The sequence below is a fragment of the Propithecus coquereli genome, unplaced genomic scaffold, assembly GCF_000956105.1.
Source record: "Propithecus coquereli isolate 6110/MARCELLA unplaced genomic scaffold, Pcoq_1.0 Scaffold451, whole genome shotgun sequence".
NCBI classification, from domain to species: domain Eukaryota; kingdom Metazoa; phylum Chordata; class Mammalia; order Primates; family Indriidae; genus Propithecus; species Propithecus coquereli.
Genome location: NW_012150297.1, coordinates 1532417 through 1549177, shown reverse-complemented (window position 1 = coordinate 1549177; position 16761 = coordinate 1532417). Strand labels below are relative to the sequence as shown.

Sequence of the window (16761 nt, the reverse complement as noted above, 5' to 3'; positions counted from 1 at the left end):
AATAAACAAGAAACAGGTAAACCGACAAGTAATTCTACCTTGAGATACGTGTTAGGAAGGAGAGAGAGAGCGCGGTGGTGGGAAACACGTGGGGCTGGGGGCAGGGAAGACCTCTCTGAGGATAGGACATCATCTTTGGATGAGCCCTAAAGGACACGAAGACACGGTCCCGCCAAGAGCTGTGGGCAGACGCAGCAGTAGGCACAGGCCCCAGGGCAAGAAGGCGCCCGTGTCTTCCAGGAGTGGAACAAAGGAGCGTCACGGCTGCTGACAGGCAGGGCGCAGGCTGCATGGGGACCGTGGCAGGAGCAGGGGTTGGAGAAGGGGGTGCTGATCGGCCAATCCCAGGCCGCGCTGGCCACTGTACAGAGTCTGCACGTCATCCCAGACTAACTGGGCAACCAGCAAAGTGCTCTAAGCAGCAGAGAGACACACCTTGTTTTGTGTTTTTACCAGGTGATTGTGGAGCAGGAAAGGGCAGGCGGGCCAGGCAGGAGGCTGTTACAGGACCCGGGTGGTCGAGAAGATACAGAAGGGAATGAGACTTGGCCACACAGCTCGTGCATGGCACTAAGCCACGGCTTCTCTAACCCCAGAGTCCACACTTTTAACAACAGTTTTGATTAAAGACATTTTAATTAAAGGAATATTTTAATTAAGTTTTCAGAGGGGTGACTGGGAGTTCATCACTGGCTTATAGTTGAAGTGTTAGTTAGGATAGAGGTTCAGCTGCTATAGAAAAGGAGAAAAAAAAGGACCTAAAATGAACCAAAATATTTATAGTAATTTAAACAGGGCAGTTCTTGCCCACAGAGTCCAGCCTGGCACGGCGACGATGGATCCTTCCGCTCTGCAGCTCCATCAGCACCAGGGTGTGGCCCCGACCGCGTGGGCCACGACGGCTCACACTTCAGTCCCGCACCAGCGTGTCAGGAGGGAGGAAGTAAAGAGAACACCCCTTCCTCCACGGCCACACAACCCAGAAGTGACACCTTCACTTCTACTTAGGCTCGGTTGTTAGAATTTTGACGTATGGCCACACTTAGCTCTCGGAGTCTGGGGAATTCAGTCTTCACTGGTGGCTGCATACTGGCTAAAATCCTGGCACTACACAAGTGGGGAAACCGATCGATCTTGGGGTGAACCTGCTATCTCGGCCAGAGGCCTCTGTAGAAAGGCTGCTGGCTCCCGAAGGAGGACACGGGGACAGTTTCCAGGCCACACAGTCCCCTGGGAAGGCTGGGAGCTACCACGGGAGGCCCACACATCCAGCTGTGCAGCAGGCGTGGCCTAGAGGCTGCAGAACGCGTGATGTGTGTGAGCATTTCAGTTTTCCAGAGATACTTGATGTGGTGGTGAATAAAATGGGCATTCAATTTAAAGTGTGATTAAATGCACAGTAGCACTTTAATGCATTTGCTTCTAAATATGAAGGCACAGCTATTAACACGTGGGCGACCCACAAGAATGTCCATCCTTAGAAGAGGTCCTCCCAGGCAAGAAGCCTGGACCTCTCCAGTGCAGCGGAAGGAAACCAGACTTGAGCTGTGGACAGAGCTGGGTGCAAACACGGCCGTCCACACCAGGCGCGATTGGGAGCCTTGCTTCTCTTCTGTTTGATGCAGACAATGATCCCTGCTCCATACGGGTATGGTCAGAATTAAATGAAATTAGAATTATAAAACATCTGTCACTAAGACTGGCCCAGAAGAGGTGCTTAACAAATGTCACTATCCCTTGCCCCGGATCGAGGAGCACAAAATGGGTTGTAAATGAGGAGTCAGATTTATGGGGTGGAGTCAGACAAAACTGGTCTCTGCCTTGTGTACCTGTGGCTTGGCCCAAGGCACACGGTCTGTGCCCTGTAGCCTAAGCAGGAATAGGAGGTTTGAACCGTGCTATTCGTGCGCAGAACATGCTGCTTAGGGCACAGGCCGGGCATGAAAGGCGGGGACCACGTCTGCTTCTCTTGATTGCTGTGTCAGCAGTGAACTTGACCAAGGATCCACCAGCTCCCCCAGCAGCACCCCAGAATGAAAATTAAACAGTGCTGAGCTCTCTCTCCAACAGCATGAGGGACAAAAGAATCTCCATGGGTAGAAACCCACACGTTAGTAGATGAAGGGTAAATATTTTCCTACAGAAAGAAATCAAGGGCAATGTGAATATAAAAATAAATGTAAAAATCCGGTGAAATTGTATTCTTGTGTTGAGAAAGACATAACGATGATACCTAGCATTTCGTGGGACCTTACCCTTTTCATGCCATGTTCTCATTATTTTATTTAATTCTTACGATAGCCCAGTAGAGATATTGTTATACCTGTTTCATAGCTGAGAAAAATGGAGGTTCAGATGGGGTAAACGTCTTGGCCAAGGTCGCCAAGCTGGGACGGGAACCCAAATCTCCTAAACCTCAGGCTCTGCTGCGTCACCTGGAGACTGTGGGAGTCTGGGGACCACCTGGTCAGGAAGGGGCACTTGTCGGTCTGTCCTCAGAAGCCTAGAGGAACTGTATTTGTCCCATGAATAAGACAGACAACCATGACAGGACGTAAGAGCTTAAACGGTGGTATCTGAATGTTTCGACAAAAGTAGAGGATTTGTGGTAGTTGGCAAATTAAGAGAAAAGAGCATTCCATTTACTGGCTGAATGTACAACGATGCTCGCGGGTCTGTTACTCCGCCTGCGGCTACTCCACTGAGTGGCGCCTCTCTGGACGCCCTGCGTCGTGGCTCTGGAATGACAGGTCTCTGGCTCCACCTATATCTTAAAAAGCCTGGACCTTCCAATCTTTCTCTTACCAGCTGTGCTCCCTTCCCAACGGCAGACTGTGTGTGGGAACTTCGCCTGCCCATCCCAGCCGATGCCGTGAGAACTGCTCCAGTCCCTTGAAGCAGCAAAGAACACGCAGAATTTTCTCTGCTTAGTCCACACCACGAAGATTTGATTTAACTGAAAGGGGACTTTAAGTTTAAATTCTTGCTGTTTCTACTCTAGAAAGACCCTTGACATCAGCAAGAATCCCCATATTTGCAAATATCATTCTAGAATACCGCTTATCCCACAAAATGCAGCAAATTGTAACTAGAAAATGTAAGTAGCCCCTTCAAATCCTTAATGACTCTACAAACAAGGTACTAAAATCTTTCAACGTGCTAATCAAAATACATTTCTCTTGAGTCAGATTTCTGCGGAGCATCCCGTGTTTCCGGGGCACATCCTCACATCAAAGGTCAACGCCTTCTCAACTTTCACTCGAGTTTTGTCTTTCTGTTGATAAGCGATTCTGGCACAGACAAGAGCAGTCCTCCAGTGAGTTTAGTAATTACTTACTCTTGTTTCTTAAAGGCACCTAGACGGGCTATCACTTCCCAGATCAGAGCTGCCACCAACTCCAACATGCTGCGCTCTTCTGAAACATCTATTTCCCGAGAAGGAACAGGCAGTCTGACGATGTCTTCACTGTCCTCTTCTGTTCTGTTGGTGGCTTCCTTTTGCGGGCCACTTTTCACTGGGAAATGTGACAAGAGTTGCCACCTCATCTCAAGTAGGGATTGTAGAGGGTGTGGTCAGATGTGGTGTGTGACCCATGGCCACGTTCTCCTGCAGCCCGGCTCTCCCCTGCCGCACGCCCACCCTTCAGGCAGCGGGCTTCAAAATCTGGCCGCAGATGAATTACACACAACTGCATGTTTAGGACCTACAGGGTTCCCTGGGAGTACTAAATCCACTGATACCAGAGTTCTTCCGAACTAAAATATTTTGCTTTTAATGTTCCAGTGTTAACATGTGCTTCTTTTAATAATCGCATGTTATCATATTTTGGTCTGTGGTTTCATGCACATCTAACTGTATGTTCATCTGATGTCTGTACATTGGAATTTAACTATTTTCTTCCTATAGGAATATATTTTCCATGTACATTAACCAAGAGGCTGGATATTCCTGCATGTTCCAGACCACTCAGTGATTTAGTGCCACCTAGCAGAGTGCCTGGCAAACAGAGAAGACACAAGATAAACATCCTAAATGAATAACTGTCTTTCTCAGTAGTTTAAAGATATTGAAAGGGGGTGTGGTATGTTTCTGGGCCATAGATCCCAAATCCTAAACCACAATTCTTTATTCTGAATTACCAAGGAAACCACCAAGAGGACTTAAAGAAACAATTTTTAGCATCCTCCACTCAACATCTGAATCAATGATAAAATTGTTAACCAAATGGTTTTAGACCTCAGATTTATAAAGCCAAATGGACATGGTTAACTAACAGTTACTGACTATATCAAGCACAGTGATTGCTTAGGTTAAATGTGTAGATTAGTTAGGAGTTTTGTTGTTTTTGCTGTTTCACGTAATAGAAACTCAACAAACTAGCTTAAGAAAAACAAAGGGGGAAGTACACAGTAGTCTCATGGCTCGGAAAGCTAAGAAGGGAGCTCCCAGAAGGAAGAGCTGCAGGAATGAGAGGCCCCAGGGTTCTCTCCCTGTCTCCCTGTCTCATCCTCCTGCCTGGCTTCTCCTGCAAACAGGCTCTTTCTACATACAGAGCATCACCACCTTGGCAGCCCCAGCAAAAGAAGACCTTTTCCTCTCATATAACAGTCCCAGGGAAGGACTCTAATTGGTCCTGCTTGGTTCACATGCCCAGTGCTTGGGTCAAACACTGTCGACAATAGGACAAGACTCTGTGGTTGGCCAGGCCTGCCTTATGCACCCACCCCCTCAGCCAGTATAGCAGGGCCTGTTTCCACAAGGGTCATGGGAAACCTTGCAAGGCTTAAAAAAAGATTGCTACCACGGCACCTTAAATTCAGCTATCCAAAAAATAATAATGTGGGAAGACCACATATCTCGTTATTTAATATTTATGACAGTATATACTGCATCAGGACTATTCTAAATAGGAATGGATATATGAAAGGGTGAAAAAACTATCCTCCTACATGTGTAATTTGTCCAAAATACCAGTGGAAAAATGTATCACTCAACAATCGACTCCATTGTCTGCAAAGCCCACCATTAGCAATTTCGTCTTTTTGCTTAACATTGAAGCCCAAAGACACTAGTGCATGACATTTAAGTAGATGACTTCAAAAATCTCTTTCAGCCTATGAGTCTATGAGCCTATTAGACTCAGAATACCTATGGAAGAGTAGACAAAGCTATTACATTACTGGACAGTCTCTTGGGCTCAACTGTAACCCCTCCAAATTCATATATCGACGTCCTAACCCCCAGTACCACAGAATGTGACTGTATTTGTATTTTGATGGAGTTTTTAAAGACATAATTAAGGTAAAGTCAGTTCCTATAGGTGGGCCTTAATCCAAGATGACTATAGCCAAGATGATATCCTTATAAGAAGAGGAAACTTGGACACACACAGGTACAGAGGGATGATCACATGGAGACCCAGGGAGAAGATGGCCACCTGCCAGCCACAGAAAGAGGTCTCAGAAGAAACCAACACTTTAGACATCTTGATCTTGGACTCGCAGCCCCCAGAACTGAGACGCAATACATTTCTTTGTTCTGCAGTACTTTGTCACGGCAGCCCTGGCAAATTAATATGGACAGTAAGCCAAGACTTCCAAAGAGGTGGCCGGGTGAGGACTGAGGCATGGTTGAAACAAACTTGATATGGGAGGTGGGGGAGAGCCACGGGTTCTTTTAAGGTTCTTTTTAAGGTCCTATCTTCCTGAGATCCAGGGGCCAGTTCTAGCAAACTGATTAACTGGTGTGTGCTGATAAAGATATTGTAAGTGGGTAACAATTAAGAAAGGGGAGCAGAGAGAAGTGGATGACAGATTTCACCCCCTTTGAAATTTTGCCAGGGCTAAGCCTCAGGAGAGTCTAACAGGACATGGAGTTAGGATTGGCCAGACCCCGGCCGCAGCCGCGACCTGCGGGGCAGCCTGTCTCCTGTGCGACTTCAGGCTTACCTGGACTCCCGACCTGAGTCTCCACTGATCATTTTAGGTCACTGACCTTTGCCCTCTGGCAAACCACCCTGGCCCGGGATGGTTCTTAGAACCAACACTCAGGACCCACCAACCTGTGCTGCTGGGGGAACATTAGGATTCCACCACAAAGCACAGTACACACTTGGGAAAACACATCCACTCATCAGGAAATAGCCAACGCTGCATACCCACTACACCAAAACCTGACACCAAAGGGAAAATATTTTTGTTAAATAGACTGATTGCTAAATGAATGGGGTTTGTGAAAAATCACACCTATTATATAGGACTTTTCAGTTCATAAGCTTCATAATATCAGATGATCACGTTGGCAAAGCAGGGTCTGTAGGGCTGTTAGATGAGATCTGAAAATTGCTTTATTATTCAATATTACAATAATATTTGCCAACATGGAATTTTTTGCTTGTGTGTGCACTCAAGTAAAATTTCTGACCACCATTATTTACAGCCCAAATATATTAATAATCTCTGCATCGCAGATTCCAAAGAAGACAAATGAAATAGTTAAAGAACTCGAGCATTGTGGACCTACTGAATACCGCATTTTACCTTTATGTGCTTTTTTTTTTATTTATCACCCACAGACATTTAAGAAAAAAATTAAACCTGATAACGTCAAAAGATGAGAAAGGCTAAACTCAGAGAAATAAAGGAACCATAAATCAGGAAAACTTTGGAGCTGCAGGAGAGACACTTTAATTTTGTAGACAAAAGACTGCATTAAGGAGGAATAATGCAATAATCAAAGGTGAACGGATCTCTATTGTCTGGCATCTTCCTCTGTGGGAATTTTCCCACCCCTGACAGCTGTAAGGGGGGCAGAGGCGCCGAATGTGGCTGCGCCTTTATTCTCTCGCCCCCTTCCTCCCCGGCCCCTCCTCTCCTCCGTCAATAAACGTCTGCAATCATATTCTTGAGCTCCTGTGTGATTTCAAGGTTCATCTCTTCCATGCAGCTCAAACACTAATTATCCCAGCTGTAATTAGTAAGATAATTAAATACTGGCTCACTCATCACTCTACCTTGGGTCGGGTCGTGATTCTCCCAGAAGACCTTGAGCAGTTCCTCAAAGCTGATGTGTTCTGGCTGGTACACGACTCGGACGACTTCTGCGTGGCCAGTTTTTCCTTTGAAAGAAACAGAACATACAACCCAAATTTACGGACAACAGAAATTTATTGCAAGGTATTGGTTCTCAAAAAAACCCAACAGAACAAAAGCTGGAACTCTTCCCTCTGAAGGAAGGGTGGAAACGTGGTTGGACTTTAGCTAACAGGTTCATCCTAAGTCTCTGCCACCGGCTCTTGTTCTAGAAGAGCACACGGTTCTCCTCCAGCAAGCGTCCTGCGATGGGGACTGCTACATTGTGCTCTAATATATTTTTTTTTTGTGTCTGTGAAAAAACAAACGTGGGTTTTCATTTTTCTATCTCACTCTTATGAAATCGTATAGATACAACCTGACATAGTGCTCGAGATTTGAAACTGTGCAAAGGGGAAGGAGCCAATTTATTTTTATCATCTCCTCGTGCTGTATGCAGTCAGCTCAACTGCACTGCAGTGAGACAGTGCCAGAGAGAGAAACCTGTAAAAAATAAATGTAAAAAAAAAACCAGGCTGATAACTCATTCGCATTAGATAAATTAGTTAATGGAGGGACACATTTGCTGTGCCGTTAACGCTGAGGCAAGGGTCAGATGCAGATACCCAGAGGGGCAGTAAGCGTCTTCTCAGCCTAATTCGTCTCCACGGTGGACAACCACTGCGGCATCTGTCTCCGTGCAGGACCCGCTGCAGGCAGGCCCCTTCTCAGAGGGGGTCTCGAAGGTCTGTGGATCGGGGAGGTGGGTGTTTGCAGTACCACTTGTACCTATCGAATGCATGCCTTATTTTATAGTCTCAGAACGTGGTATTAATAAATAATGGACATCATCTCTATATTTAATTTGTTTTCCATCTCTTTTCAGTGACCTAGTGCAGTAAAGAATTTGGCCTTGCCCAAAGAGAGGTCTGGCCTTTGCCCTCAGCTCCTGGGAGATAATCCGTGTCATATCCGATAGCAATGTCTTGTTTAGGCCAGGGGCTGGCCATTCTGGATCCTAGGATGGGGCCAGCTGTACCCAACAGTCTTAGTGCAAGTCTCAGGGGACTGGCTGTGCCAAGAAGGGCAATTGTGTGAATTAGGGTGGGGGCTTTAGATCACATGGTATCAGTCAGCCTGGAGTCTGAGTTCATCCATGTGGGCAATCGTTCGACTGATCAATCAATCACGCCTGCACAATAGAGCCACAATAAAAACTCTGCACACCGGGGCTCAGGCAAGCTCCTCTAGTTGGCAATACTCTCTGCGTATTATCACACATCAATGCCAGGAGGTTTATACTTCTGAATCGGTGAGAGAGGAGAACAGAAGCATTTGAAACCTTCCCAGACTCTTCCCTATGCATCTCTTTCTTTAGCTGATTTTGAGCAGTATCCTTTCCCTGTAATAAATTGTAACCATAAGTATCCTTCTAGCAAATTAACCAACATGAAGGCAGTTTTGGGAATCCCCTAGGCTTGCACCTTAGTTTGCAAGAGTATTTTCCCATATATTCGTTATCTCACTTTAATTATCACAAGTGTCCAATGGTGTAGGCAGAGAAGGCAGAAATGCTCATTTTACACACCAGAAAACTGAGATACAAATACGTTAGATTTGTCCAAAGTCACATGGCTAGTGAATCTGGGGGACATAACCTGAAAAAAAAAATACCTTCTGACAGCTTGTCCAGGGTTCTATTCAATACATAAAGGGAAAGAGAGCAAGGTGAACATTTGGACATGGGTCCCAAAAAGAAAGGAAATTTCTTTATTATCTTTAATTTGTTAATGTTTAAAATTGTTTTGCTTGTATAGACAATATTTGCAAATAATTTGAAGCTTAGAAAACATAAGGAACTATTTAAAAGAAAATAAAAATCACCTGTACTCCTGCCACAAAAGCACTATCAATATTTTTTATGCATCTCTTTCTGAATGTGCTCCAGATGCACGCACACACGCACACACACACACACAGGCACATACACGTTCCATTATAATCATTGTGGCGTGCTTTTCCCACATACCAGTACATTGTGAGTGTTTCCCCATGTCACTGAAATTTTTAGAAAACACCATTTGTAATGACTACATAACACTCCATTAGACGGTTGTCCAGCTACTTATTGAATCATTCCCTGTCTTTGGGCAATTAGATTGAAATGTATTTTTTCCCATGAATGTAAATATTTTTCCATGCTTCTGCGGCTGCCTCAAGCCATAGTTATATAAGTGAGATTTCTAAACCAACGTTTATGAACACTTTGAAATTTCTTAATGCATAGTTCCAAACTGCTTCTCAGCAAAGTTGGCCCAATTTTCTCTCCCCGTCGGCAGCATATTTGAGGGCCAGCCTCAGTCACTATTATCATGTTTTTAATCCGTAGCAAGTAATAGCTGAAAGACAGTATCCTATTGTTTTATTTAGAATGAATTATTAGTGAGGTAAAAATACATTTCATGCTTGTTTGCAATTTTAATTTCTTCTTTGCTCTAATTTTTGTCATGTCCTTTTTATATTGGGTTATTAGCTGTTTATACTAATCATTTATTATTGATTAGTCTATATAGTTTTCATTCAAATACTACAGTCATTCAAGTTAGCATCTAAATAGATTTTACGCCAACAGATATGAAAATAATAAAAGTGAACACTTTGGGAAGAACATACAGTAAGTATAATAATCATGTTATTGAAAATCACTTTTGATCTACTTTAACATCTTATTTTGTAATTTGAAATGTTTAGATGATTCAACTACAAAAGCATTAAAACTCTGAATCATAAAAATGGCAAGATATTTTATAAATATGATGATATATTTGGCATGAAAGGCACTGAAACCACACTAGAAATATAAGCAAAACATGTAAACAGGCTATGGACACGGGAAGAAATACATGTAAGTCAAGACATGCAAAATGCCAACATATAAAAGTAAATGCACATTAAAACATTAATACACCGTCTCTAACTACATTTTGTAAAACTGCCCAAAAGCATTCTAGTGCTGTTGAGGATACAATGAAATGGCCTTACTGGGCCAGTGACGGGGTAAAATTACTAAATCGGGTTTGAAACACCATTGGCATGTGAGTATCAAGAGCCACAGAGGTTCTCATTCACCTGGATTAAGTGATCCAGGAAATCTATCTCAAAGGTGTAACCTCAAATAATGGAAAAGATACACACTCACGCAGGAAATTCATGCCATCATTATCACAGTGGTGGTGGACTGGAAGACGTACACAAGTCAAACAAAAAAGAAACAAATTAGGGCATAGCCACATGATGAAATATCACGGAACCATTAAAATACCACATCCAAACCATAGAGAAAGCTGTCATACTTAGTGAACAATAACAATTGCACCCACTTTCCCTACTTGATGACACTTAATTGCTCACAACAGTTTTTTTCTATTGTGATAAAATGCACATAACACAAAATTCACCATGTCAGCCACTTTAAGTGTACAGTTCAGTGGTGTTAAGTACGTCCACACTGTCGTGCCACCATCACCACCGTCCCTCTCCAAAACTCTGTCATCAGCCGAAACTCTGGATCCATCAAACACTAAGTCCCCACCCCTCTCTCCCCGGCCCTGACAGCCACATTCTCCTTTCTGTCTCTGTGAATTTGACTGCTCTGGGGATCTCATATAAGTGGAATTATACAGTATTTGTCTTTTTGTGACTGTCTTATTTCACTTGGCATAATGTCCTCAAGGTTCGTCCATGTCGTGGCATGTGTCCAAATTTCCCTCCTTTTTAAGGCTGAATGATACATATTCCAGCCTGCGTGTGTGCGTGCGTGTGTGTGTGTGTGTGTGTGTGTGTGTGTGTACCACATTCTGTTTATCCATCCATCCATCGGTGGACACTTGGGTTGCGTCTACCTTTTAGCTGGTGTGAATAACACTGCTATGGAAACAGGTATACAAGCACAACTCGCAACAATTTTGCGACAGAGATGTGGTCCCCATCTTACAGATGAGGAAACCAAGGTCTCCCCACAAGTTTTTCACAAACAACATTCCACAGCCGTAAGTAGCAGGGTCCAGTCACAAGTCAACCAGGTTTTAACCAGAGGTGAAGCTCGAGCTCAGGCTGTGACCCTGAGCCAGGCTGAATGGAGACACCTGAAGCCACCAAGGGACAGCAAATGTCACACAGGCTGTGGCCCAGATGAGACATCACAGCATCGCAGTAAGTGACTCTCAGGCCGTCGAGAACATTGTACAGGGTTAGGCTGTTGTTTCATGACAGGAAAGATTTCCACTCACCAGCAAACACCTCCAGACATAATCTGGCACTGATAGAATATTATTTGTGGAGCGGCTTAACGAAGCCTGGTTGTTTAAGAGAAACTCCTACCATTCAAATGCAAGATGCATTTGCATCGACAAACAGCACAGAGATGCCCTTGCCCAACTCACCTTTAAGTCTCTTTACTTTACTTCTCTGAAGTAAAAGAAGCTGTGTAAAAATACGCAGTGCAAATGATCAAAAGGATTAAAGGACTCAGAACCTCTTACGGAAATGCCCGCACGTTGCAGGACCTGGTCGGTGTGCCGGGCTAATTTCATTCCAGCAACCGACCTGCAAATACTTTCCTGTGTTTCCAGAGATAAAAGGCCACCTCTTAAAAATACTTCGAGCTGTGTCTTCCCATAACGTCGTGCAAATAGCACCATGGATGTGACGTGCAGACGCGCTTGTTAACAACTCACAGCCGCGCTGTAGGTGCTTCAACGTTGCTGCTCGGAAGTATCTTGAAAGGAAAAATGGAGAGGGTGACCGTCTCTCTGCGCATTTCCCTCCGGTGCCTTACCCCCCAGGCCCAGAGCTAAATGAACCTTTAGCTAAATGAACACAGACGGGTCGATTATGGACAGCCGTTCATTTCAAGACAAAACTTCCAAGAAGAGACATATGGGCGTGTTTTGAGAGCAGAAAGTCAGGCATTCTGGGGTCATCTGGCTATGTGGAAGCCAAGTCATTCATGGAACCAGGTGCTTTTAAAGAGAACCCCAGATAAGTTGGTCAGTTTTTACGGTCCTGCAGCACAGCTTCCCGTCCCATGGGAAAAACGTTCCCTTCGATTCTTCCAGATTGGTGTGATCAGTTTTCGCCAGTGTCGGTGGGGAGAGGGGAGAGAGCAGGGAGCTGGCTGCCCAGTGGACGGAACAGGAGAGACGGCCGGAGAGCTCCAGCGAGACGCTGAGCAGGTGGTGCAGAGGGATGGTGTTGCGTGCTGGTGGGGGGCAGCCCCTTAGGAGCCAGACGGCCACTGCTGGCCTCCTGGCTTTGCCACTTGTCAGCTGAGTGACCTTGGCGGGGCCGGGGAGAGAGGGCCACGCTGGCTCACACCACAGCTCCCCAGCAGATGAGCTGTGCCTTTCCTTGGGGCCATGCCCATGCTCGGAGGCCCTTTATCAGGGAGAGGGCCACAAACCCCCTGAGTTTGGACACAGCACTTTATGTTCTGCAACGTGCTTCTGGATCCACGGACTCGTGTTGGTATCACCGCCACCCGGGAGGTTGTCGATGTGTATGTTATTAGTCCATTTTGCCGGCAGGGAATCCAAAGCTCAGAGCTCGTAAGACTGAAGTGACCCCAAACTTCCTACAGTCCAATGCACCCCCGTCCCTGCTGCCTGTCCCACTCCTGTCCTCTGCCCAGGGGCCCAAGGAGCCCTTGCCTGGCCACCAGGGCCATCACCAGTGCGACCCAAGTCTCATTTCCCGCACTGTCCCCTGGTGGTCTGCACCCTTCACCCTGCAGCTCCGGTTGCCCCCAGCCTGCAGCCGCCCCTCCCGCCACCTCTGGTCCAAGCCCTCCTCTGCCCTCAAGGTCCCCTCGGGTCCTGCCTCGTCCAGCAGTTCTCTGAGTTTGGGACCTTGAGAGAGGCGCCACCCAGGGGAAAGGCTTGGCCAGGGCATCCTATGGGAGCAGCTTCGCTCAGAGCTGGGCTCCTCCACCGAGGCACATCCCCGGCGTCCCTCACGGGGCGGGTGTGAGGAGCAGAGGGACGTATGCAGCAGGCAGGGTCCAGTAGCTGGCACGCAGAGGGACCCAGACAGTGATGTTTCCCTCCCCCGGTCCGGCCTCCCATGGGTTCTTTCTCCACACAGGGTCAGTCCCTGCAGTGCAACACTTGAGTGCTTGTTGTTTACAAGTGCTTGCTTAGTCTTCCCACACGCACAGCTCACGACGTCACAAGAAGCAACCATGACAATGGCTCTTCTCTGCCGTCCCCAGGACTGGACACATGATATGACCTTAATAAATACACAGGGGCGGGAGGATCGCTCGAATGGGGTCTTCCCAGCACTTGGCCTCCATCGGGACAGGTGTTCGTGTGGACCCCGCACCACGCCGATCACCTGCTACTGGCCGGTGTCCAGGTGGGCACACTCTGCTCGATCCTCTGCCCCTGACCACTGCGTTCTACGCAAACCTCACCTCGCCTGTCCTAAAATGGACGCGGCCACTACCCAGGAAAGATCTTCGACGTAGTTAACACACCTGTAACACCTTCCTGTATGGGCCAACACGGCGTTTTGTTTATTTATTAGTAAATATTTATCGAATGTTCCACACATTGTGCTCAGTGTTGAGGGCTCCATGGTGACAAATGTTAATTAATATGGTGACAACAAGCGAGTCTTGTACCATGGGTATTGCCTATAGTCTGAGTCTAGGTAAGGAACTGCACTTTAAATTAAAAAGACCCAGTCTATTTTATTTATCCTACAGGCAAGATGCAGGGGATACGTGAGCTACAGTGATTTTTTTTTCATTAAATAATAACCATTCTTCAACTTCCCTCATCCTTTCCCTGCCGAACTGTTAAACCAAATCAAAGAGCACACGAAAAGATCCAGGTGTTTGAAGGGAAAAAGGGGAGAGGGTGGGTGAAAAATACCTCCCCTTTTCCCATACAAGATTCAAAACACTGCTTTTCTCTTGCTAATTAACTACAAAGAGGTAAGATGTCAGCTCAGTTTCATCTCCAGCTCCTGCAGATAGAAAATGTGATTTCCAACAATGTACTCATTATAAAAAAAAATCCTAATACATCAAAATTGGATGCCCTGTGGAGTTCATTATAGGATTTGAGGAGTGTCTATACTGTCACTTTATCCTGGCTTTTTTTTCTTTTGTCTCATCAGTCACTTAAAGTGTCCAACGAGAAATATAAGCTTTAAAAAGCATCCTATTGATTGAAAAGTAGAAAAAAATACTGTTGGAGCACTTGCGATGTTTTGGGGGGCCCACCATGGGGAGACATGATGGGGAATTTATAATTCTCTAGTGTATATTTTATATGGACACATCCTTCAGAGATTATGCTCTTGGAGGAGTGCTATAAACACAGTTGAATACTTGATCAACAAAAGTCCTCAAGAAAGCAGTCAACTATAATCATTAATTCTTTGTGCCACTGGAGGTTTTACCACTACAAAGGTAACTAGCAGGTAAAAGTACGTAACTAGGGTAGCAGTGAAGCGCTCACTCATTTCTGTATCCAACCTGCTGATTACAGAGGCTGGCCTGACCCCCAGCGAGAACCTTTGAGCTGGTTTTTCCACTATATGAAGCTTAGGAAAGGACCAGTGTGCTTGGGCTGATTAGAGCCCATCTTCTAGACTGGCACCAATTCCTGCCCTGCCATGAACTAGGCATTATGAGGTATTAGCAAAACCAAGCAGGGATCACGGTACCCTTGCAGCCAGGACAACACATACAGCTGCATTCAATGGCCTGGGCCATATAGCAAGGGTATTGCACGCCGAGAAACTATGACTCCTTGGTGCTACTAAATTATACACCAAGTTGAAAATGAGGTTTGTGTGCATCTTGTTATCCGTGGGCCACACAAGAAGAGTGGTTCCTAACCCTATGCCGTAGAATTCCTTGTGGAACTTTCTGAAACGTACCCTCACGCCTCCTCTTCCCCCTCCCACTGGGATTCGGGGGCAGGCCTGGGCATAGGCATCCTCACAAAGCTCCGAGGTGCTTCGGATGCAAAGCCGGGGAAGGGAACCATGAACTTAGGCACTGGATGTAGGTGGCTGTAGCAAGGGAGAGGAAATGGACAGAAGATTTTTGTTTTTTAAGCAAGTTTCAGAATTGTAAGGGACCTGAAAGGTCATCTAGCCAAGTGCCATGTTGCACTTTACCCCATTGCAGCAATCAGATGGCCACCTCAAGGCAGGGCACACACTACTTCACAAAGCAGTCGTGTTGGATGTCGTGATTGCTGGAAAGCTCTGCCTTTATTGAGTCCAAGTGTGCCTCCTACTCACTGGTCCAAGTGGTGCCCCTTGGGGTCTATTTGCTCTTCCCCAGTGGTGCCCGAGGAGGCTGGCGCCTTGCGGGGCAGTTAAAGGGGCACTGCCTTTGGAGTCAGAAGCCCTATATTTGAGGGCATGATCTGCCAGATAAGCCACTTAACTTCTCTTGGCCACAGGTTGCTCATCCGTAAAAAGGGGATACTAACACCTGTCCCACAAATCTTAGGTATGGTTGAGAACATTCAGTAACAGACAGAGGGAAAGTACTTTGAGAACTTACCGGAAGATTAAATCTATGATATTCTTGTCTTTCCATCTCCATATACTAATAACGATAAGCCATGTCATATTTTCAATATTCAGGGTCTAGGTTAGCAAAAACAGAACAACATGGACCGCTCTCTAAGCAAAGATGAGTTTCTCCAGATGAGCTAGCAAGCGGAGGTCTTCCTAACGTGTCTGTGTTCCAGATCGGAGTTAAGAGACAGCTAGAGGATCCCTGCAGTCATGATAACAGAAGGGTCTTTTAAACCAATACTTGTTTCATATTCTTTAAAAACTATTCTCAAATCTTAATAACTGACGAGAAAAGTCAGCCCTACTGACGCCCACCATTATAAACACTGTTGCTGCTCGCACGGCACTGCCAGAAGAGCTACTTTAAGCCATTCGAAGATAATGAAAATTGCCTCTTCTCTTGCACATAAACCACATTGCAGTTGCTTTTTAAGTCTATGTGGTTGTAGCACATTCTCCCAACTTGTATGGCACACTATTTACAAATATCCCACATGGGAATGATGTGGCAGGATCACCCAGGAGGCGTGGCTCTGACTTATTTAGATGTCTAAGTTCATTAACAACAAATGTAGGTACATGTTTAGCTTAAATACTTTTGGGTAAAAAGGAACTAAGAACCAATCCTTCGTATTTGTTCATAACTCAGCCCCGCGCTGCAGTGCGGTTAGTGGTCTGGGAAAAGCATTGGCTTTGGCTACCTAGACAGTACCAACAGCACCAAAAAAAAAAAAAATAAAAATCAACCCAACAGCCTTGTCTTGAAATCGTGATCATGTCAACAGGACAAGCAACTGAGGCTTAGTAATTTTATAACCGACTATGTCGATATCAAATAGAAACTCTTTAGAATACCCGCACACTACCAAACCAGCTGATTCTACAAATTTAGTCACATGTAGTGTCGTCGGGGCATTCTCAATAAGGGTGACATCACTCCAAAGGAGAAAAAAAAGTTGGTTCTTGGGGGACAAAACCACCTCACATATTAAATGGTCGTGCGTGGCCCTTCAAAGGGTCACAGTGCATAAATTGACATACAGTGTATCTGTGGGGTTAAATAATGAGAAGGGCGGGGAAGCCAAT

The 16761-nt window shown here is 45.6% G+C and overlaps 1 protein-coding gene across 1 annotated transcript in view; it reads right to left on the bottom strand.

Moving 5' to 3' along the window:
- The window catches only part of MSRA (methionine sulfoxide reductase A), a 326674-nt gene that overhangs the window by 96581 nt on the left and 213332 nt on the right, over positions 1 to 16761 (bottom strand). The window contains exon 3 of the mRNA XM_012654932.1: positions 7014 to 7118. Coding sequence (XP_012510386.1) covers positions 7014 to 7118 — 105 coding nt within the window. The remainder of the gene's footprint in view (positions 1 to 7013; positions 7119 to 16761) is intronic.